Raw genomic sequence first — 24,444 nt, forward strand, 5'->3', positions numbered from 1 at the left:
GAGGCATTAGTAGCAGGAGTGGCAACACTGTAGGCGTCAGCTGCGGAACACTGCAATAGTAATGGTGCAGGAGCATTTAAGTCAGTCAGCTGCCGCACACTGCAGCAGAAGGGTGTAAGCAGATGCACTACAAGCAGGGGGCTGCTGGCACACTGTAGCAAGAAGACTAGGAGCAGTGCACTGAAGGCAGAGAAGTGTAACAGAAGACATCCTGTTTGTTATTAACTGTCTTAAAAATGCTCCCAGTGTTTGCTTTTGGTAGTTTGCATGGGTCCTCCTGGGTGTCAAAGTCCCTGCGTTATGTTTTGACCCGGGGAAACAAACTTTGTGGGTCTTCATCAGCACAGGTCCTCAGTTGTCTGAGAGTTCATCAAACTGAATAGAAGCTGGAGATTACTGAGAAATCCTAGAGGTTTCTTGTGCTGTATAGTGCGGTAAGTCTGTGGGTGCTGGTGTACGGCACTTCTTCGCCTTTCTCATGGGTGGTTGGGGTAATGTAATGTAATGGACATTTATACCGCGCTGCTACCACTCCAAGGAGTATCTTGGCGCTTACACAACCCAGATGGAAGAGTTGGATAGGGAAAAGAAGTCCTAATTTCTACACATCCACTACACTAGGGTCCTACACAGAGCGTCAGGCAGAGAGAAAATCCAGGTTTTCAATGCCTTCCTAAAAGAGGCTTCTTGGGAGAAAGACCGCAAGGAAAGGGGAAGTTTGTTCCAGGCCTTAGTGCCTAGCACAAAGATGGATTTGCCACCCTTTGTAGCCAGTTTAAAGCGAGGAGTAGTAAGTAAATTCTGGCTTGCGGATCTCAGGCAGCGTGCTGGATAGTATCTTTTAAACCCCTTTCGTAGGTAGGTTGGGCCGCGTTGATGGAAAGCCCTGAAGGTGATCAAGAGAAGTTTAAACAAAATTCTCTTTCCTATTGGCAGCCAATGTAAGGTGTTCAAGGCTGCAGAGGCTGATGATCTACGGGGCAAACGCAGTACGAGGCGGGCAGCCGCATTTTGGACCATCTGCAGTTTGTGGAGCACGATTTTGTTTGCTCCAACATAAAGTCCATTGCAGTAGTCCAGCCTAGAATTTATTAAGGCCACTGCGACTGTTTTCCTCGCCGAGAGAGGGAGAAGATCAAAGAACTTCCTAAGTGCTTTAATGATTTGAAAGCACATGCCTGCCACTGCTACAGCCTGGGGTTTGAAGGATAAACAGTTGTCAAATTTTATGCCTAGATTACGGGCGGATACAATTGTGTTGGGTTGAGCTTCAGCATCTAATGGCCAGCATACTATGGGGGAAAAAGGGTTATTGGTCCCCATGGGTAAAATTTCCGTTTTTCCGGCGTTGCACTTTAAATGGTTGTTGTTCATCCATTTGAATGTTGCTGCAAGACAATCTCTGAGGTCTTCCTCGGCACCTGGTCGTTCCTTGTCCAACACCAAAATCAGTTGGGTATCGTCAGCGTATGAAATAGAACTGATCCTGAATGACGCGATCAGGTTCATCAGAGGTGCCATATATAGATTGAAAAGAACAGGGCTCAAACTGGAGCCCTGTGGCACCCCTGAGCTGACGTTTTTGGCCTCAGATTGATATGGGCCAAGCACTGTTATTTGGCGTCTGTCAGTGAGGAAATTCCTACACCAAGCCAACACCTGTCCTCCAACCCCTGCGGCAGCCAACCGGTCCAATAAGATGTTGTGGGACACGGTATCAAAGGCTGCCGACAGGTCAAGTAGGATAAGGACAGCCTGTTTTCCCTGGTCCATTGCTGCTCTTAAGGTTTCAGCGATGTATAATAAGGCTGATTCGGTAGAATGTTCTGACCGAAAACCTGACTGATTCGGGTGGAGAACGTTATTCTTCTCCAAAAAGTTAGTCAGTTGACTGTTGACAAACTTTTCAGTCAGCTTGAATAGCATGGGTAGCAGGGAAATCGGGCGTAGGTTGGAAAGGGTAGTAGGATCGGCTAGGGCCTTTTTTTGGAGTGGCTTAACAGCTGCGAGTTTCCAATCATTGGGGATACTTGCTGTTGCTAGAGAGGAATTGATGATACTGTTAATCATAGGATTAACCATCTCTATTAGATAGTGCAACACCGGAGGGGGACAAGGGTCAAACGGGGAACCTGAATTGCTGGCTAAGATAGCTTTAGCAGTTTCCTCCAAGGGTACTGGGGCGAACTCGTCAAGACGGAGGGGGGAAGTCATCTTCACTATCTCTTCGTCATCCATTGTTGTGATGGTTCCTGATGGAAAGGTGTTAGTAATAGTTAGGATTTTGTTCTCGAAGTAATCAGATATCGCATTACAGAGATCTTGTGATGGAGGGATCTCTTGCGATAGAGCTGAGGGATTAATAAAATCCTTAACAATCCTAAAAATAACTTTTTGTTCTTGGCCTGCTGAAGAAATGGCCTGTAGATAGTGATTTTTTTTTGCTAATTTTAGTCCTGCGTGATACTTCCGTCTAGCTGCTATATAAATGTTACGTGCGGCGGTGTCGTAGTTACGACGCCACCTCCGTTCTAGCGTTTTCACTTCGCCTAATTCAGACTTAAGAGCTGGTGAAAACCAAGGAGCATTTTTTTCCTTATTCCTACGTTTCAAGTTTTCATTACTAGGTGATATAAGCAGCGTGCCCGCTCCAGCAATCCAATCACAGAAGATCTGATAGTCTGAGGAAGTACAGTCGGCAAGGGCTGGTAACCCATCTTTGAGTTTTTCGACGATGTCAGCTCTCCTGGCTAGTGACTTCCAATCCGGGATGGATTTCGTATGGGGTTTATCCTTACATTTTAAGGAATTTAAAGAGGATTTCCGGGTTTCGACTATGAGGAAGGGAATTAGAAAATGATCTGTCCATACCTGAGGGCAAGGGGATTTAACTATCAGACTAGAAAGATTGGAACAAATGCCATCTAGTAGATGTCCTGCCTGATGGGTGGGTGGGTTCGCGATTCACCAAAGTAAGTCCCAACACTTCAATTGTGTCCAGGAAACAGCTGACTCCAGGATCAGTTGGGGCCTCAAGATGTAGGTTGAGATCGCCCAACACCGTAAAATTAGAAAACCTGAGAGTTAGATCCCTCAGTACGTCACCTACAGAGTCCAGAAATGTGGAGGAGGGGCCTGGGGGGCGATAGATAAGGGCTCCGGAGAATACAAGGGAGTCATGGATTGCTAAGGAGAAAGCCAGTGCTTCTGACTCTTTTAATTCCGTCAATTCTTCTATGGAGCATTTAAAGATGTTTCGATAAATAATTGCAGGACCTCCTCCTCGTTGTTCCTGTCTATCCAGACGTAGGATGTGGTAGTCATGTGGTAGGGCTATAGCTAGGGCAGGATTACACCATGGCTTCAGCCATGTTTCCGTGATGAAAAGACAGTCCAGCTGAGATTCAGTGATAAGATCGAAAACGTTCTGAGCGTTTTTTACTAAGGAGCGTGCATTAATTAGCCCGCCTCGAAGTAAAATAGCATCAGTGGATGTCTCAGATGGCAGATCAGAATTTAGTGTTTGATGACAGTGCGCACAGCAGGCCGGGCCATACCAAATGTGGGGAGCTAAGGAACAGTGACAGGGAGCATGAGGACCACGAAGTGATAATAATAAATCACGTGACATACTTAAGTTAGGAGGCATTGTGGGACAGTGGAAAAAAAGTTCAGAGTCTCCCGCCTCTCGCGCCTCCTTAGCGCTGACGGGCGCAGACGGGCAGACTCTGGCTTGACTCAGGCGAGAGTCAGGCGCTTCCGCTGCGCGTCACCGCTGCGCGGAAGGGTGAGAGCTTTAAATACAGGCTCACCTGGTGTCCACGCTGAGCACTAGAGCGCTCTGACAGTGGCACGCTCGAGATCCAAAGCAGTCCCAAGAACATGTTAAAATTGGGCAAAAGTTGTGTGCTTCTACAAAACAGTGCTTGTCCCCCACACAGCACTAATCATTTTGTTTACTTCAGCTGCCTGGGCTTGAGCCATTGACCCACTATTAAAGTGTGTTATAAAACTAGGTTGTATACGGCGTTTATCTCAGCCAGCAGACCAAAATGAGAGGGAATTCACTAGCTTACCTTGATTTTTATTCCTGCATGACAGTGCATTCATAAGCCAGCACTATTGCATTGCCATTTTCTACAACAGTGTGCCCCTTGTACAAAGATATATATATATATATATATAGACACAGACACACACGTGTCTGGGTCCTACTGCTAAACCCTTTTCACTTTTCGTTTTATTCAAGCAACTGTTTTTCGGCTGCACATCACATGCACAAATGTGAATCTGAGATTCGGTCCGGCTGTTTCAGCAAGTCGTTAATTATCAGAGTTCTAGGGTACTAGTTGTCCTGGCCGCTCATCTGATTCTTGGTCCCAGGAGGTTTTGGAGTAAGTGAGCATGGTCTATGTGAGAGGGGGTGCACCTGGAATGTCAGGTAAAAGATGCCAATGTCAGTACATGACAAACGCCTCAGTGACCAGACTCATGGATGTGACTAAATAGTCAGACACACAAGGCCACTACTTTCGGGACAGCACTGTTCATGGTGCCGTCTAAACTACATGGACCTCATCACAAGCAAGTGATAACTTCCAATATTAGATGTAATTCCTGTCACCACACATATTGGAATTATGAGCTTTGAGGTTGTTATCACACTGTGGCCCTAGTAGTGTCCTGCTGGACACATTCTAGTGTCTCAGCAGACACTGAATTGGGTAGCCACTTCCTCGGGAATAAACTTGTTAATACATTGCAATCTTAGTTTGTGCACTTTTAGTCCCAATTATTCGTACAATAGTATCTATCTTCCGTGTATCCATTGCATGTCCATGGTGACAATGCAACCTCAATCAATCTTCTTTGTCTTTTGCACGGTATGTCTGGCATCAGTTTCCGGACATACTGTGCAAAAGACGAATAATTGGGGCTCCAAGTGCACAAACCCAGTTCACGATGCCAGCCAGATCCTTCCACCCACGACTGCAAACCAGCCAAGTGTTAGGGGAACCCACTGTATCTAGCTTATTATTATTTTTATTAAGATTTGTACAGCGCTGCGAATCATCCCCGAGGGGATCTCTCGCGCCTGGGTTGCAGACATCATATTAAGAAGTGCTGTTTAGCACAGCTAGGTTTTAAGACGTTTCTTGAACTGTGCCAGATTAGAGCAGGCATGGATATCATCTGGCAGTCTATTCCAGTGGGCGGGGGCTAGGTGAGAGAATGCACAACCACCCATTTTGGCTCTCCTTATTCTCCGGGTGCAGAACAGCTATCGGCTACTCAATCTCAGTTGGCGCACGGGAATATAAGGTTTTCATTTCTTCATTAGATAGACCCGACCCATCCCCTGAAGTGTTTTAAACACTAGACACAAGAGCTTAAAAACTGCTCTTTTCCTGATAGGGAGCCAGTGCAGTTGTTTCAAAAGGGGTGATGACGGGGTTCATGCAGGTTTGTTCAAGGCTAGATGCGCCGCTGTATTTTGGACAACTTGCAACCTAGACAGTAGATCTTCTCTAATCCCTACCATCAGCGAATTTCCATAGTCTAGTCTACTGACTAGCAGCGCCTGTATAAAGGCTTTTCTAGCCGAAAGTGGAATCCAAGGGAAGATTTTTCTCAGCATTCACATCATGCCGAAGCAGGTGCCCGAGATAGTTTTTACATGCTCCTCCATGGAACGTTTGTGATCAATTACGATGCCCTAATTCTTCGCCCACTTTTTTGGTGTGGGAGCTTCCCCATATACTACAGGCCACCAATCAGAGGTCCATAGCTCCTCCGGAGTTAAGCTGTAGGAAATTCTTACTAATCCATGCAGCTATTTTTAGCATACAGTTCTTAAACTTTGCTCTGGTCAAGGCGGGATCCGTCTCTATGGGGACTATTACTTGGGTGTCGTCCGCATATGAGATCGTATCGAACCCACAGGATCTAATAATAGAGGCCAGCACAGACATATAGATATTGAACAAGGTGGGGCTTAAAATGGATCCCTGAGGGACCCCTTTATCCACTACCTTGGTCTGTGGCACAAATGTGTCCAATTGTACACATTGCATTCTGTCGGTCAGAAAGCTTTGTAACCATTTTAAGGCCATTCCTCTGACACCAATCTCTCTTGGTTTATCCAAAAGGATTCTATGAGAGATGGTGTCCAAAGCTGCCGACAGATCAAGAAGAACTAGCATCATAGGAGTCCCCTTGTCCAGTGACAGCCTTATTGTGTCTGTAACTTCAGTCAGTGCGGACTTGGTGCTGTAACACTTCCGGAAATCTGACTGAGAAGGATCAAGTGGGTTGTTTTGTTCCAAATAGCCGGAGAGCTGTTTATTAATCAGAGTCTCAATAATTTTAGAGCAGCATGGGAGGAGAGAGATGGGCCTCTAATTTTGTAAACCTTAAGGATCGGCTAGTGTTTTCTTCAGAAATGGCTTGATATGCACCTTCTTCCACTTACGTAGCCGTGGCTATTGATGTATTACAGACTTCCATAATCGAATAGGAGAGGGCCGGCACAAGATCTGAGACAATGAAAGGAGGGGCCAGATCTAATGGGGAGCCTGATTTTGTATGTGCTAATAAGGGCAGAACTTGCTCAGAGGTGCTGACTGAGAAGGACTCTAGGCTGCGAGAAACAGGGATTTCCAGGGACTGTACTACCACCCTAAGAGACTCTTCCGAACCAAAGGAGCAATAGATTTTATCAAATTTTTGTTTAAAATGATTAGCTAAATCATCACATAACCTTTGCGTCCGCGGGTGGGAGGCGTTGTTAGCTCTGGGGTTGGTGTACTCCTTGAGGATCTTAAAGAGCTCTTTAGAGGAGTTCTTTGCTTCAGAGATTCGGGTGCCTAAATGCGATCTTCTTGCTGTATTGCAAATATTTAGATATATTGCTGTCCTATAGCCCTTGAAAATGCCAATAGAAGTCCATGTTCTGGTGTGAACATTGACTTCTATTGGAATTCTCCAGGGCATATTATCAAGCCCATTATCGCCGCTTTAGCAGCAGTTTTCTGCCACTAAATCGGCTATCATTTTATCGCCGTTCTTGATAATATGCCAATTCGTTTTTCTCCATTTTCTCGCACTGATTCTGCAAGTGGCCTTTTCTTTCTTAAGGCTCTCTGAATACCATGGGGCTGGGGCTGCCCTTTCCCAAATGTTCACTACCTTGAGCAGGTCGATGATATCAAGTGCCTCAGTTACTGCGGCCTCCAACATTTGTCACCTAAGAGTACCAACAGGACATGCACATATCACTCGCCCTCCTAATAATGCCTGTCACTTAATCACAGCATTCGCCAGAACACTCCCTACAGAATGAGACCTCTACATACATACTAATTATTCATTTAATTTTGTAGAACGCTTTAAAAACGAATAGGTTGAATGTTCTCCCGTGGCAGTAATTCATAGGTTGCTATATTTTATTTGTAAAAGGGATAAAGACGACGCTACATTTTAGATAGTGTGAGCCACTCGCGACAAATCAACTTTTTTGTAAGGGTCTATCTATATCACTATATTACTCAGAACAGTAATGGAAAATGAGTTAAGTTTATTAGTGCATCACTGCCACCTGATGGCGGAAATGGTGAAATGCATGGCTAGATGTGATGAAAAAATAGAGCTACTGATTAATAAAATGGAGATTTTTTTGATACATCGTAGATGATGTATGACATTTTGAAGAGCTTCCAGCATTATTGATGCCTGCTCGAAAGACCTGTGGCACCATATTGCTTTAAGATGTGAGGGGGAATGGAATTGTACAAAAATTATTAATGTAACACCCCCCTCTGCTGGTGCAAGGAATACACATCAAGGCTTCATGTGAAAAATCGACAATGACAAGAATGCTACAATATTCTCAATTATCTAGTGGCCATTCTCGACACCACCTCAAAACAATTTTGTAGATGTTCTAGGTCCACGTGAACTCAGTGAACAAGGAAAAAAAATCGTTTTTATCGTAATTTTTTCTTTTAAAAACATACTTTACTCTGGTTCATCTTTGTCGCTTTTTGATTGAATATTGTCACTTTTCCAAAATTGCTTTACACGTTAATTTGTTTTATTAATTCTACCGGGGTCAGTATTATGTATAAGGAACCCAGCACACCCTTAACTGGGTGCGACCGGGACACTGCGCCCTATATCCAGGGCTGGACTGGCTGTAGCGGCCACAGGGCGTATTCCCAGTGAACCTGAAGGGTGGGGGGGGCGGTTTTTGACCCGTGGGTAACCGGTTTTGTTGCTGGGAAGACGGTTTTACAGCAGTGCTGCAATATCTGCGCCCTGTAACAAAATCAGCAGCGGTGCTTGACACTAGCGGAATTGCCAGTGCTGGTTTCTGTTCCCAGTCTGGCCGTGCCTATATCTGTGAATACGCTTTTCACATTGAAGTTGTGAAGTTGTACCTGCACTGTGAATAGCACATTAGTGAAAGACACTCCGGCCTCGCCTGGCAGTTCGGGTTTGACTGTTCCCATGAGGAGCAGGGCTAGTACTGATTTGCATAAGGTGGGTGTTAGTTTCGAGTGGCACCCTGAGCAAAAAACAGTAGGTTGGAATGATACCCTGAGCGATTGCCAGTGGTTAGACTATTTTCAAGCATTCATCCCACCACATTTTGTGTGCATAAGTATTCTGTCCCTTGTCCTCTGTGCTGGGCTCCTACCAATTCAAAGTTTCTTTTACAATACACAGTTTTAAAACACTTGACAAATACACATCTTTGTACTTATCCCATCAACGGTTTTCATTGTGAAAAAAGCCAGACCTACTGTGTTTGTTGTTTTTTTGTTAAGGAATGATGCCACAAACCCAAACCATTTAATCCGTGTATAGCTCAAATGAAGCCAGTGTACCCTTTAAAAATGGGAACTGGTACTGCACCAGAGCGATACTCTGAGTGCTTTTACGTGCATATCAGTATCAGTTGAAGACAGGAGCTGTCTTTGTGTGGTATAAAGAGGCACTTTTCAAAGAGATGGGTACAGTGCTTAGGAGAGGAGGGGCTTTGGAGAGGAAGGGCTTCGGAGAGGATGGGTTTAGGAGAGGAGCGGCTTAGGAGAGGAGGGGCTTAGAAGAGGCATGGATTAGGATGGACAGGCGTGGATTCGATTGAGGCACCAATTTGTGTTTCACCCTGTACTAAGTTGGACCACAGGCAAGGCTGGACTGGCTGTACCGGGCATAGGGCATTTCCTCTGCAGGCTGGAAGGATGGGGGCTGCTTTTTCTACTGGGGGCCACTTTTGAGCAGTGCAGAAGTTTTAAAAAGCACTGCAGAGATCCTTGTTAATCCAACAGTTTTCAAGCAACAATAAAAGTGCCAAGAACTCTCTGGCGATTAATGTAACTGTTGGACGGAGTTTTGTCATGTGGCAGCTTTGACTCATCTAAGGTAGCCAAGAGGGATAATATGCCTGCCGCAAAGAGCGTGTACTATGCAGATCACAGAACAGTATTTTATGTGAATAGTTCAGTGGTTTACCACTTTTGTCAGAGATCCTTTTGTGACTGTGCATTACATAAGTTACAGTCACAATCTAGGTTGGAAAGTATTTTTTTTCTCCCATTCTTTCATTATTCTAATTTTGCTAAAAAGGGTTTGTTTGGGTAGAAATATATTCTTGTTAATAAAGTCAACCCTAACTACTGTGTTACATTCTGAATCCTGGGTTTGTGCTTCCCCAGACCAAGCACTCTTAAAAAATGCCTACCAGTATTAATGACATGTTAATCCTACACCTTGTGGTCCATTTGTCTTATGTAACATTTTCTATGCACTGATTTACACACGTATGATTCATTGTCTCAGCATGTGTGTGATTTAAAATGCTCTGACATCCTACAATGGTATGAGAGGTGCTATAAAACAAATAAAATACATTTGAGAGAGGGGCTATGGAGAGATGAGAGGCACTGTTGGAGTGTAATAGTTAGGAAATTATTGAAGAGCCCCAGTAAAGATGGCTGTATCCTCGTGCACTGTAAGGTCATCAATTACTGTGAAAAATGTGTTGTAGAATGCACTATTTTTGCCATTTCTCCCAGATTTTCTTGGGGTAAGAACACCCACCTCCCCCCCAAAAAATCACTTTGTAGTGGTCAGGCTCGCTTGCTGCTCTCGCTAGCTTGCTATGCACCATATGGGGGCTGGTTAGACAAAATGTGCCAAGTCTGCTTTGGGTTCCCAGGCCGGCCCAGATCACAGTCATCTCAATTGCATGTGGTGCAGAAATCTTTTTAGCACTCTGTTATGTATTCTTGTATGGCACTTTTAGGATTTGTAATGTTGTTATACATGTACATATATTTGCATGTGATGGTAACTATACATCACAAACCTGGGAAGCAATGGCATACAGTGCCTACTAGCAGGGTGAGAAACATTTAAGATTGTGAGCATTAGTAGGGAGGGCTCTGTTCAGAGTTCTAGTGGCAGGGTGAACAGTGGCTTCCTTTTCAGTGACAATGGGTATGAGATCAGTTAAGATGTGGACGACCCAGAACTGCTTTAAACTGAATTCAAGCAAAACCAAGGTCATCATCTTTGGAAACAATGCCAACTTCTGGGCCCCCGGATGGTGGCCTGAAGAATTTGGCACCCTTCCAAAGCTTGTAAGTAAAGCAAATAATTGGGGAGTAATAGTTGATGACAAGCTGACTTTTAAGGATCAGATAAATGCAGTTACATCAGTCAACTTCCAGTCCCTCCGAATGATTAGGAAAATAATTCCTTTCCTACCTGAGGACAGCCAATGCATAGTGATAACATCCCTTAATGTATCAAGGTTGGATTATTGCAACTGCCTTTATCTGAACATTCTAAAGCAACAAATGAATAAACTGCAACTATTTCAAAATGCAGCAGCCAGGTTGCTTACTGGCATGCCAAAATTTGTATCAGTCACAAAAGAAATTAAAAAGCTTCACTGGCTGCCGGTAAGGCAATGGGTGCGATTCATATCCCTCTGTACTACCTTCAAAGGCCTTCATGGAGTAGGACCAGACCATCTTAACCTCTTCTATGCTCATGACGAGCTCAGCTCGTCATGAGGCACAGTGCAGCTGCACCCATGACGAGCTGAGCTCGACACGGCCGTTGGAACGTTGCACGCGGGGATAATTACCCCGCTGTGCTGAGCGTTCCAAAAACGGGTGTGGTTGTGACGAGCTCCGCTCGTCATGAGTGCAGCTGCACTGTGCCTCATGGCGAGCTGAGCTCGTCACAAGCATAGCGTCGCCGCACAGCGGGGGGAAAACACCCCGCAGCGAAGGGGTTAAACAGCGATTTAACTGGTATGTTTCAAAAAGAACTCTTAGCTCCCTAGGAGCAAAGATGGTGACAGTACCTCTCTTTAAGAAAGTCAACTGGGGAGGGAGTAGGTTTGTTCCCTATACTGCAAGGGCCTGGAAAAAACTCCCTTTCCACATTAAAGCCGGCCCTGATTTGATGTTGTTTAGAAAGGCACCAAAAACCTGGCTTTTTAAAAATTAGGGACTACACGCCATCCTGTGATCTGATAGTTTAAGCTAGTGCCAGAACACCCCAGGGTAACTGTTGTGCTTTATAAATATAAATAACATAACATGGGGTGCTCACTGAGGGAGCCTTCAAACGAGTTGTGTCTTAGAAACGTAGTAGGAAGTGAGCATCGCAGCGATGTGTAAAGGATCCCTATCAGGGCAAAAACTCTCTAACACCTTCGCCGCTGGGCAAATTCCGCCATGGTGCGAGGGGGGTGGGGCTGGGCATGGCGATCCCGTACTCAGGGCGGCTCCCGGCCATCATAAATCACGGTGGGCATGTGCTCATGACGGCCGGGAGCCATAAGAACTCCGCCCACTGATTAATTCTCCTGCACAGGCGGGGAATCAACCGCGTGTGGCAGGAGCGGCAATGTTCTGACGGCTCCCGGCCGTCATGAGCACACGTCTACTGTGACTCATGACGGCCAGGAGCCGTCATGAGCACCGAAGGTGCTAAGGTAGTTTGAGCTGGAAAAGAGCCAGTCATGAGCCTGACTCTCTTAGATGAGTCTGCCCTTGATCTGACATTAGCTACCAGCTGCTCATCACTACTCAATCACTTGCTGGTGTCCTCTCTGTTCCTATTGCATGTTGCCTACCTATTTTTACATACCCCTTCATATGTTTGTGTAACGGCTACGTGTGTTAGGCAGGTGCCAGCTCACAATGGAGGTATTGTGCAAGAAGTCAGGCGAGAGACCTTCATAAAATTGTTGTGTTTTCCTTGTGTACCTGAAGTGAGTTCCTCATTAGCATACAAAACACTCAAGGTGTGTTCCAGGTGTGTTACTCTACTGATAGTCTGAAACTGGAATGTGACTGTTCACCCGAGGCGAGAACCCGGTATATTACTGTAATAATGAGCTGGTTGCAATGGTGTATGCAGGTGCGCCTAGCCCTAATGAAGCAATTTGTTGAAACACCTATGTTTGTAAGCGCAATGTTCTTGTATTATTTAAAAAAAAATACAATAAAACATGTTTTTATAAAAAATGAGGTGCCAACCCACCGGATAATTTTTTTTTTAATTCATGCACGCGCCTTCTTCCACTGCCCAGGTCGCAATTGTGGTAACAGACGGCCGCCCACAGGACGGCGTGAAGGACATCTCGGCGCGGGCCCGAGAGAGCGGCCTGGAGATCTTTGCCATCGGCGTGGGGCGCGTGGACAAGAGCACGCTGCGTCAGATCGCCAGCGAGCCGCTTGATGACCACGTGGACTACGTGGAGAGCTACCATGTCATCGAAAAGCTTACCAAGAAGTTCCAGGAGGCCTTCTGCGGTGAGTTACTTCAGAAGAACAGGAAGTGGGCCCTTTAGAGTCCCATATGGGAGGATACTCAAAACTATTCATTGCATCTTGTGTTATGAGTTGGGGGTAGTCATAGGTCAAGGAGGTGGCACAGAGGGCCGACGATGTACCATTGAGTGTGCAGAAGAGCTAATAGCTCCACAGAGACAAGCGTATTTTGGGGAAAGAACAAGTAAACACAGAAGCTTGAGGCCAAAGCTCTGGGTATTGCCAATTGTTTGGTATGAAGCATTGGACACGAGCTCACGCTACGTTCTGGGGGCCACTAATCTACCAAACTGTATTTTATCCTAGGGGCACACACACACCCTACCTCTCCTGGCAACATCTGAGCGAGAGCTGCCAGGACCAAAACTTCAAAAACAAAGAGGGAATGCAAAGACTTCGGAAATTCTGAATTCTAATTCTGTATCTTCTAGTTTTACCAAAGGTCACAGAACCCCCCCAGCCACCACACACAAACTCTGAATGGTGGACTCCCGCATGGGCTTTTTTTTTGGTGCTTAATCCGTGTGCTTCAGTTTGTCCTTTTTTATTTATAAGGAGAAGTTGGCCTTCTTGAAGTTAGCGGCTCCGAGGTGACAGATTAAAAGCAGGAGTTGCGTGAGACCCACCTCCATCTTAGTGCATACTGGGGCAGATTTACGACCCCCTTGCACCACATTTGCGCCGCCGTTGTGTCACTTCTGTGACGCAGCGGCAGCTTAAAAGCATGCACCACGCTGTGCCCTATTTACAACGTGACGCATCCAAGGGGATGCATCACATTGTAAATCCCTGCGCCACATGAAACATGCGTTAGGTTTCATGTGGGCGTTCCGGCGCAGGGGGGGCGTTCCTTCGCAGGAACGCCTCGGAAAAATGCCTGAGTGAAATCTACAAGATTTCACTCAGTCACTTTTCCGAGGCCGCTGCGCCAAAACCTTGCGCCGGCTTGAGGCAGGCGTAAGGCGTGATACACCATATTAAGGATAGGGCAGGTTGGAACAGTGCTGGAGTTGCGTCCGTGACACAACTCCAGCACTGCGCCAACTTTACGCCGGCAAATGCGACATGCATCTGTTTATCCTTGCGCCATGATGCGCCGCATTGTAAATGCGGCGCATCTGTGGTGGCGCAAGGGTAAACTTGCGTCACGCATCTTTCCTGGCACGCCAGGAAACGTAAATCTGCCCCACTGTCTTTTAATCCATGCCACCATTCTGCGTCGAACATTCCAGAAAGACCGTTGGCCCTTTCGGATGGGCTCCAGGCATGAATTCAGAAGTTCAAGGATTGAAGGCAGTGTTGACACCGATTAACCTCGGGGAAATGGGGGAAGTGACAGAGGCACTCGGACGCAGCCCTACGTTTTCAGAACCAGTTTCTAAGGGCTCCATTCCACCGGGGAAACGTCCAGGGGCATAACTGGCCTGTCCAGCCTTACACCAGGCGCTTCCTATAACTGTGGACAAGCTCATGCATCTTCACGAGTCTCAGGCCCATGGCAGGTGCCTGAAGCTTAGAATCGCACCTGCCTGAGTGCGCTAGAAATGTTCTGGTCCCACACCCACGGGACTCCAGTGGGCACTGGAACTCACTGTCTGCAGCCACAGCCTTCCGACAGATGTTCATGTGCCAGTAAAATCGTCAAAAAGAGCGACGTCAACGGAAACCAGTGCATTTGCTTGTGGCAGGAAGTTGCTATTAAAATCTGTAAAAGAGGCTCGTGCTGGCTCATGCTACGGGTGTTGAATCAACAGCCCTTGGCCGCCACAGCTGAAATACAGCAAGCAGTTCAAAGTTCCCACGCTGCCAGGGGACCTGGGGGATTCTGTTCTGGTAAATAAGTTTGTCTATTCTAATACTCCACACCCATTGGCTCAGGAAACTACAAGAATACTCCGTAATTCACAACCATATTCAAAGTTAGTTGCAAAACCTGGCCTACATTGCCACATGGTCTTGGACTGCCGGCCACCTCCCCCCTTAAAAACACTGACTGAATTACCCAACTCAACCAGTCGACACATGGGGGTCTTTGGAAGTCAAGGGGGGGTACGGGGCCCCCCCCCTGGCCGTATTTATTAAAATATAAAAATAAATCAAAAATTTTAATCAAATAAACATTTCTGACAATTATTAAAATGCACACTTTTCAGAAGATTAGATTGACATCCGTTTCGACATGGTATGATGGGCTAACCTTAACAAATAGCTAGTACAGCGTGTTTCCTAACGTAATCTAATCATCCTGAAAATTAAACTGCATTCTAATATTTTTAATAACGTCCTACGGCAAGGTCGCCAACCGGTGTCAGATCCTTTTACAGCTGCGCTCTCACGTTGAAGATGCGCATGCGCAACCCAGGGCACGTTACACCCACGTGCGCTCCCTGAACTCCATTTAACCATAACAGGAGGGCCCAGACACTCGCGCACCTTAGTGACGTCATAGTGTTGTGAGGGGTGGCTACCAGCCTGAGGAAAGCGTAGACTCCCTCCCCCGCACCCTTTAAAACGGGATATCATATCCTGCCCCTGAAGTTCTGAGAGAGACCAATGGCCCCTCCCGCGGGCGGCCCCTTTCGTGAATGGGTCCGCCCCCCCGTAAGGACCTTAAAATGCTGCTCACCGATTAATGACCTTACCGCCAGACACACATAATAAATACGACAATGCTATTCTAAAAGGAAAAAGGCCTAAGGAGAAAATTGTTAATACACAGCAAAGCACAAAACATATACATATACAGATACTCCTGTAAGCGGGAAAAAGGCCTAAGGAGAGAATTAGTTAAATATCACGGCACTGCACAAAATATTTACATCTGTTCTACCTTCCAGTAAACGGGAAATTCAAGGCCTACTGGATCAAACCCCCTAAACCTATAGTCCGGCACATTGACAAACCTGATTCTTACCATTTGCCAGGCCCCAAGGTCTGCTAACAAGGGATGGAGGGTGGGGAAAATTACACGGCCCCACGGTGGGGCGAGGAGCGAGCCTGGGAGCGCGGGCACAAAGAGGCCGCTTCCCGCGCTCCCCAGGCTTTTAACCCTTTCGCCGCCGCGACCCCGCCCCCTCGCCCCGGAAGCACACCAGTACTTCCGGGGCGAGGGCGCGGGGCAAGCGGCCCCGAAAGGGACGGGGTGTGGGAGGGGCCGGGCCCCGCCATGCTTGCGTGGGGGCCTATTGGCCCCCCCTTGTATCATGGTCTTGGACTGCCGGCCACCTCCCCCCTTAAAACACTGACTGAATTACCCAACTCAACCAGTCGACACATGGGGGTCTTTGGAAGTCAAGGGGGGGTACGGGGCCCCCCCCCTGGCCGTATTTATTAAAATATAAAAATAAATCAAAAATTTTAATCAAATAAACATTTCTGACAATTATTAAAATGCACACTTTTCAGAAGATTAGATTGACATCCGTTTCGACATGGTATGATGGGCTAACCTTAACAAATAGCTAGTACAGCGTGTTTCCTAACGTAATCTAATCATCCTGAAAATTAAACTGCATTCTAATATTTTTAATAAAGTCCTACGGCAAGGTCGCCAACCGGTGTCAGATCCTTTTACAGCTGCGCTCTCACGTTGAAGATGCGCATGCGCAACCCAGGGCACGTTACACCCACGTGCGCTCCCTGAACTCCATTTAACCATAACAGGAGGGCCCAGACACTCGCGCACCTTAGTGACGTCATAGTGTTGTGAGGGGTGGCTACCAGCCTGAGGAAAGCGTAGACTCCCTCCCCCGCACCCTTTAAAACGGGATATCATATCCTGCCCCTGAAGTTCTGAGAGAGACCAATGGCCCCTCCCGCGGGCGGCCCCTTTCGTGAATGGGTCCGCCCCCCCGTAAGGACCTTAAAATGCTGCTCACCGATTAATGACCTTACCGCCACAGGCCAGGTAGTTTACCGACTATCTGGCCCCCCCCCCCCAAACCGCCTACACTGACAGGTCATAACTTCCTAATCCAAAAAACCCTCTACCCCTGCTATTTAGTTCCCTATCCCTAGGGCATCCCCGACTCTGTCCACTGGACCCCCCACCCTGTGAGTAGAGCCTCTAATAAACGTCAACCCCTCATTATCAGCCGACTGTTAGTCTACTTGGTCCCGAGATGACCCCCTGTGGGATATTCTGCGATTAATGTGTATGAAATAGTTTCTCAAACCAAGTGTTGATCCTCTTTATCGAGTGATTCTTCACCGAGTGACTCCTTGCACTCGCCTCGTCCCCCCCCCCTTTTACGTGCAGCCTGGGGAAAACTGAGCCCCCCCTATGGTGCAGTCTGGGTCCTATCATCGTTACCCCATGTCCTAAAATGAATGAGGGTGTGGGGGCACGCCTCTCGAGGCTCCCTGCAGATGCTATGACCGGGGGTATCCTGGTACTACCATTCTACCCTTCCCACTGGCATACTGTACAGTCTGCTAACCATCCACACCTAGCCACTACGCTCTGGAAAGTGTTAAGTGTATGGTACTACTTTTACTATGGAAGTCCCCACTTCCTGAACAGGGGAAATGAGGCGTTGTATAGGCCTATCCTTCCTGGGGTTGCCGAGGCTAGGAATGCACACCCTTGTGTACTGTCCCATCTCTACCGTTGTCACTACCAATTGTTGTTCTATGCATATACCATGCTGACACTGGTGGCCCTGCGTGCACAGGCGCCGTTACTGTAGGTATACAATTTCCTGTTAAGGCAAATACTGCCATTTTTTGTGAAGCAACATCCTGCTACATTACTGCGACCAGCCCAATCAAGGGTTTACACACCATACACAATCAAATCAGTGCTGGCACCTCCTGCGTCTTTTGATCGCTCGCCCATCACGCTTGTGTTGTTGCTTGTCATCCTCTACCTGACGTAAGCATCCCTTGGGCTGTCCACCCGTAGCCGCTGTTGTGATGTGGAGCACTCCAGATATCCACCATGGACCCGGCCATACATAAATGGAAAAGATAAACACAAACCATTAGTGTTTCTGGCGATAACTGCTGTACACGTGCTAGTCTTACATTGCCATCACTTGCTAAGTTTGAGATACTGTTAGCGTCAGATGCATACTCATACACACTTCCGACAAGTGTTAAGCATAGCCTCAGTTTGCGTCCCCTGTAGCGTGACTGGATTAGTGTTACGAAGAGTGCCCTGTAAAAATGGCCTTCATTAACCAATACTACCCAGTGTGCAGTTCAGTGACACAAAGCATGGAGTCCCCAGTGAATACCATAGCGCCCTCATGACTCCTTAAGGATGATTAGGCTATCAGTTTAAAAGGAACAGTCTGTTTGCCAATGCCGCATCCAAGTCTTTAAGCATAGGATTAGCACCCACCCAACCACAACTTGATGATATATACGTATACTAAGTATAGAACCCCTCGCGCCTGACTGTTGGCTTCAACCGTGGCTGACAATGGTAATGCGTAATATAACTAAGGGGCAACCATAACCTATATATATTATTGTTATGATACCAAACTGAGCACAAACTGAGCATCATTCCCTTAACAGGTTGCATGTAACAGGTGGCCCACCGGGTGCCACCCGTGATTTTCCAATCAATACATAGTATACCGCCACCTCTCGTACATCATGATGCAACATTAGTTTCAACAGATCAGGGTTTAATGTGTTACCATTCATTAACCCATTCTGCCTCCCCCAGTTCAGCCCTGGTCATATGCAAATCTGTCCGACCCTCCTGCCCATATAAGAGCACCAGCAGTATCAGAGATGGGATTTAGGCATGGTCACGACCATCCTCTTTAGATCCACTCTACTATAGTGAGTCCTTTGCGTGCTATATGTCCTCTGATAAAATGACCTGAAACTAACAGGCATACTATGGAATGGCAATTTCCTGGCTGACATTTGGTACGGCTGACTTACTTAGGCAATAAAACAGGGGGGGAAGAATTTAGTGCCAAATGCTGTTAAGTAGACACGCAAGTGCACACAAGTGACCCATAACTAGTATTGTCCATATTCCCGATAGATATATCCCTTACGTGGCCACTTTACCATGTTACCGTTGGTAAGTAGCATTACCTTGGTCCGGGGGCGTCAAAGGTTTTTTACCACTGTAACCAGGCTTAAATCGCACTGTGCCTGGTAACTTGCGCTACACATTTCATAGCTTTGTCCTGTCATCGAATCGAGGCCTACCACCTAGGCAAGTACGCACGCAAGTGTAACTTGAATCAGCAAGCCCCGGTCACCCTGAACTAGTATTGTCGATTACGTAGACCACTCTGCCATGTTACCGTTGTAAGTAGCATTAGCTTGGTCTGGGGGCGTATACCCAGGTGAAGCGGACCCACAATATTGTTTACTAAGATCACTCCTGTTGAACCAGCCAGGATCTATTTCTTTATGAACAGTGAGGACGTTCTGAAACAACAAAAAATTCCCGCACCCAGAGAGAAATATTGTGGGGTGGCGGGGTCAGTGCAAGGAGGGTGTTAAACAGGGATCAGATGACAGTGCCCGCCCAGCAATTTAATGGTTACATTGTCTATTTACCAAATAGATAGCAACCACGACTGTCTTGTCGCTGAGTCAGAAAGGAAAAACAAGGGCACAGTAATTGTCATCCTAATGTCACAGCATTTCACCCCATGTGGTCAGCTTTTTATGCTCCTTGCACTCAACCAATCTGAAAAATGATCGTCTAAAATGTTCTTGCCGAAATGTAGGTATACAATGGGCAGCATCTCTGAGATTAGAATTAACATATCTAATGCATTTAGATACCGTGCATCTCCATATAACACATTTTAAAGCGTGTTGATTATCCTGCAGATCTGTCATGGATACCGCCCTCCTGGGCCTACATTGGACATTCTTGCTTTAAAGAAAGAGATAAAGATCTTTCAATTTCAGCAGGCAATTATTTGTGGCCCTGAACCCTCCTTTTGATTAATTTGTGAGCTAAACGCCCCACTGCCTTATTGCTATCCCCAGTAGCAGGTGGTCACCCTGGCCAACTATTTACTGAACCAACTTGCTTGTAAACAGGTGTGATAGGATATGGGATAGTACTTTACCTACCCACACTATTCTACTTACAAGTCCCACTGCCTTGTGATAGGATGTGGGATAGTACTTTACCTACCCACACTATTCTACTTAAAAAATTCCACTGCCTTATTGCTATCCCCAGTAGCAGGTGGTCACCCTGGTCAACAATTCACTGGACCTACTTGATTGTAAACAGGTGTGATAGGATGTGGGATAGTACTTTTCCTGCCCCACTTATTCTACTTAAATGAAAATTCGTGAACATCAGAGGCTGGCAGTTGCTGGTAACTTGAGCCCAAACCCGCCAAGACGGGGAATTGACTCCTGGTCCCGGGCTAGACCTCTGCATCAGGGTCTGCCACTCCAACCATTTGAGCCACACTTCTCCACCAAACTGGAGCCAAACATTACTTGATATAAACGTGTAAACATTAATACATCCACTTTGGGCATTCGAAATTGAACTGGACTGATCACGTCACTTCTAGCATCAAATATTATCCCACTGTGGCTCTTTATACCGAAAGGAGTTGAGCCTATCATTTTTCTTCAGCTTTCGTTGGCTATCCACCACTACCTATATAATAGCAAAATGAACTGTTTAGAGGAATTCTGAGAACTTTTGATTTGGCGCCACTGAACCCTTCAACTCATGTGCTGTTGTCTGCAAAAGGGGTAGCTACGCTCGCGTCTCAAGAGAGCAGGATGAACACACTTGTCGGATTAATTTAACTTTCGTATTTAGTACAGAAACAGTTTAACTTATACGAACGTATAGGAACACCACTATCTATGTAATAGCAACATTAACTGTTTAGAGGAATTCTGACAACTTTTGACTTGGCGCCACTGCACCTACTGCACCATTCAACTCATGCCCTGTTTTCTGCAAGCTACCAGTACTCGTAACTGCCTGTTCAGTAGTAAAATAAAGCAATATTAGGTGTTTGGCGGAGTTCCAGAACTTTGGGCCCCTGTGTCACTGCACCTGTTGCACCATTAAAAAACATGAACCTAGTGCTGTAAAGAAACTGCATGTTAGTTCGCCTCTGCCTGACAATTCTGCCTGCCCATGGAAATGATGTTTGTGCGGCGCACCGGGCCCTTGCAGAGACAATTTGGTTTTAAACAATTATAAGTGCAGTGTTATGAGCCACAAAAAATCCGGACTGGCATCATTAACCCCGAGCCCTGAGAATGTTTAATAGGCACGTGAGATTCTTGCTGTACCTGGCTAGCAGAGATAGATTAGCTGTAGTGCTGACAGAAAAGACGTGCACCTGAAACAGGCTCTGTGGAGTAACATCACTCATGGAAATAGACAGTAAGGCAAGTATGCAACATAATGACAGCATAATGTGAACTCATCTTAAAAGCACAAAACGTGGATGAATTGGTCAATGAAGGGTCAAATTTTTTGGGCTAATTAATATTCTTGTTTTTACTTATGTATTGTTCAAAAGGACAATTGAGAATTCCTTAGGGTACATTAAGGGTGTTGCCTATATATGAGCCACTACCCAGAGACAAGGAAAGTCAGGAAGTGAATCAATCAGGCTAGCAGCATATGCCTTTTTAGCACTGCAACATATCCACATCTTTGAGCTTTCAAAGCAAAATTGTGGCCCGCAGCGACCACAGTGCATGTTACAGCATGCTACGTCCTGATTTTCGCTAAGCATGAATAAACAAGGCTGAAAATTTGTTAAAACCGAATGGCAAGCAATCAACAATTCTTCCTTGCTACTAATGCCTATATTCTAATAACAGCTCTGAAGGATTAAGCAAATATTATGCAGTTAACATTGGAGATCAATGTACCGGTAGTAAACAAGGCAGCGTCAGAACCATCCCAAATCTTAGCAAGTAGCATTCGTTTGCGCGTTTACAGAACCAGGTCTACTCCGATTGTCTGAGCATATGGTAATATTTGACCACAAACACCCTGCTAGATGCAAATCTGACTACATATGCATGCACTTCCCACAACAGCTGTAATAATACAAAAACGCTTATAATTCAGCCCCTTCAGTAGCAGGGCAATCACAATCCCAAAACCTGCTCAGCGTTCGTTTTTTGTTTGATGCAAAACCTCAGTACATAAGCATTGACTCCACACAAACGCTGTAAATTCAGTAGCAGGGCATAAACAGTTCCAAAAGCATGCTCAACTTTTTTTTTTTTTTTTTTTTGATTAGCCAGCGCCGGTCTCCCTTCCACCCGGTGCCCTTGATTCCCCTGCTTAGCTTCAAAAACACTCGCCTGTATTCTGCTCACAGGCGTCTTCATTACTTCTAAAATGCCCAGCTAGCGCGCTCTGCAAACCCCAGCTCAGTTTCTTTCGATTGGCTGCTTAACTGCCGAGCCCCCCCCTACCCCGCAAAATACCTCGTATAGTGCAATGGCCCTACTGGTACACGAGGATCATGCCGGACCTCTGTGCAACGCGTAGGGTCCCGGGTGCTTCCGCTCGGAACTGATGACTCTCCGTGCTCGCGTCTGGTCCCCCGGTGTCTCCGCTCCAAAAACTGCTCGCTCACGCCAAATCGCGACCGCCGCTCTCCGTGTCCGTGTCCCCGAACCACCGCAATCTGCAACGCCGGAAACCGCACGACACCTGGAAAATAAAGAAGAGAAAATTACACGGCCCCACGGTGGGGCGAGGAGCGAGCCTGGGAGCGCGGGCACAAAGAGGCCGCTTCCCGCGCTCCCCAGGCTTTTAACCCTTTCGCCGCCGCGACCCCGCCCCCTCGCCCCGGAAGCACACCAGTACTTCCGGGGCGAGGGCGCGGGGCAAGCGGCCCCGAAAGGGACGGGGTGTGGGAGGGGCCGGGCCCCGCCATGCTTGCGTGGGGGCCTATGGGCCCCCCCTTGTATAGAACTAACACACTTACTTTCTGGCATAGAAAACATTATTTTTTGAAATGTAACGATTAATCAATTAACTTTGGAAACAGCGGTAATTAAGCTCAGATTTAGTACTGTTAATTTCATTTAACATGGTCTGGTTGGCATTCAGGGTGCATTGGATACAAGCTGGTCATTTCACAAGCCACAGACAAAATGGTGCCAATGAGGAGGAAGGAAGGGCCCCACAAGCTGAGCAGCTGGCCTGTCCCAGCCATTTTTCTCCGAGTAGTTGCCCTTCAGTTTTCCATTTCTGGGTCAATTTGTGGTGTACCTAGTCACATGGGACCCTCATCTGCAGATCTGGTGGGGGCTTCTTACGGAGATTATTGATGTGTCCTAAGCTTTGCGTACCCCAATTTGTCACCCTGCCATAGTACAGAGGATGTAGCCCTCTTGACCTCAATTATTTAGGTTTGGTGGAAGAAATATATATTTTGTTGTTGTGTAGTAGCTACACCCAGGAATGATACCCCAAGTAAATTTAGTCCAGTGATCTAGGCAAATGGGGACCTTTAGTGCTTATTATTTCTGAATGATTTAGGAAGACAGCAGGATGTCAGCATGGGTGCGTTGACGGTCAGTCCACCTGTCATTAAGGTGATGTTCCGATGATCGCGCGCATCTTCTCAGCGAAAATAGTAAGATGGAGAACGGCTGCTCCACTCGGAGACACAAGATGGGCAGCCCTGTCTGTGCCCTTCTGCTTCCTCTCTGCTTCCTTTGACTTTCAGCCCTATTTCAGGGGCGTACAATGGATTTCCCACCAGAGTAGCATTAGGTGATTTTTATCTGCCTTGAGTCATCTATGCACAAACCCCACAGTGTAATCTTGTGGCAGGGTAAGGCAGCCCTTTCCAGAAGCCCCTCTGAGCAGTGGAAGTGCCACAAACTGATTGGAAATCAAACACTGAGCATGCCCTTTACTAACTGACAGTGGACTGCTCCCCAGCAGCCAAGGATTATGGAGGCAATATTATGGAATATCAGCACAAACTCAGACCGTAGAAAAAAGGTTAGCACACAGCTCCTGAACTTGTAGCTGAACGCTGACCTTTTCCTCAAGGCTACAACTAAACCAGTGGCCTCCTGAAGCTCTGATCATCTGCCAGATGCTGACAGTACCTTTATGGAAGATTCCACCGATAGTGGAGTAACAAAACTCGAGGGGGGCCCGTTGCAAAGCATGAAGGGGTCCCTCTCCGATCACACTCAGGAGCTCTCTAACCAGGGTACTGGACTGAGGGGGCCCCCTGCACTGCAGGGGCCTTTGTTACGCCACTGTCCACCCAGCCCAAGAAGTCCGTGGATACAGAGGCGGGTGGGGGGTACTGGGAAAGAAGCCCTCTCCACCCCTCTCCAAAGACACAGGGTGCTTCTTCCACAAAACTACCATCGGCAAGTACAGGTGAACTGAGTGAAGGCTCTGAAAGGCAAGCAAACCTCCTCCCTGTATTAACAATTGTATCGAGATTTTGTTCAAATTAGGGGCATATTTACTTAAAAATGTCAGAGCGTGGAATAATGCCAGATTTGGGAGCGCCGCACTCTGACATTTTCAAAATGCAGGGATGCGCCATATTCACAATAATACAGTGCACCTTGTGTTTCCCCTAGCACTGGCGCTGAAGTTAGCTGCCTAGCACCA

The 24,444-nt window shown here is 46.7% G+C and overlaps 1 protein-coding gene across 1 annotated transcript in view; it reads left to right on the top strand.

The window, feature by feature from the left end:
• The window catches only part of MATN1 (matrilin 1), a 109,135-nt gene that overhangs the window by 47,375 nt on the left and 37,316 nt on the right, over nt 1–24,444 (top strand). The window contains exon 3 of the mRNA XM_078682519.1: nt 12,617–12,839. Within this exon, the coding sequence (XP_078538645.1) occupies nt 12,617–12,839 (223 nt within the window). The remainder of the gene's footprint in view (nt 1–12,616; nt 12,840–24,444) is intronic.

Source organism: Lissotriton helveticus, chromosome 3_1, assembly GCF_964261635.1.
Source record: "Lissotriton helveticus chromosome 3_1, aLisHel1.1, whole genome shotgun sequence".
NCBI classification, from domain to species: Eukaryota; Metazoa; Chordata; class Amphibia; order Caudata; family Salamandridae; genus Lissotriton; species Lissotriton helveticus.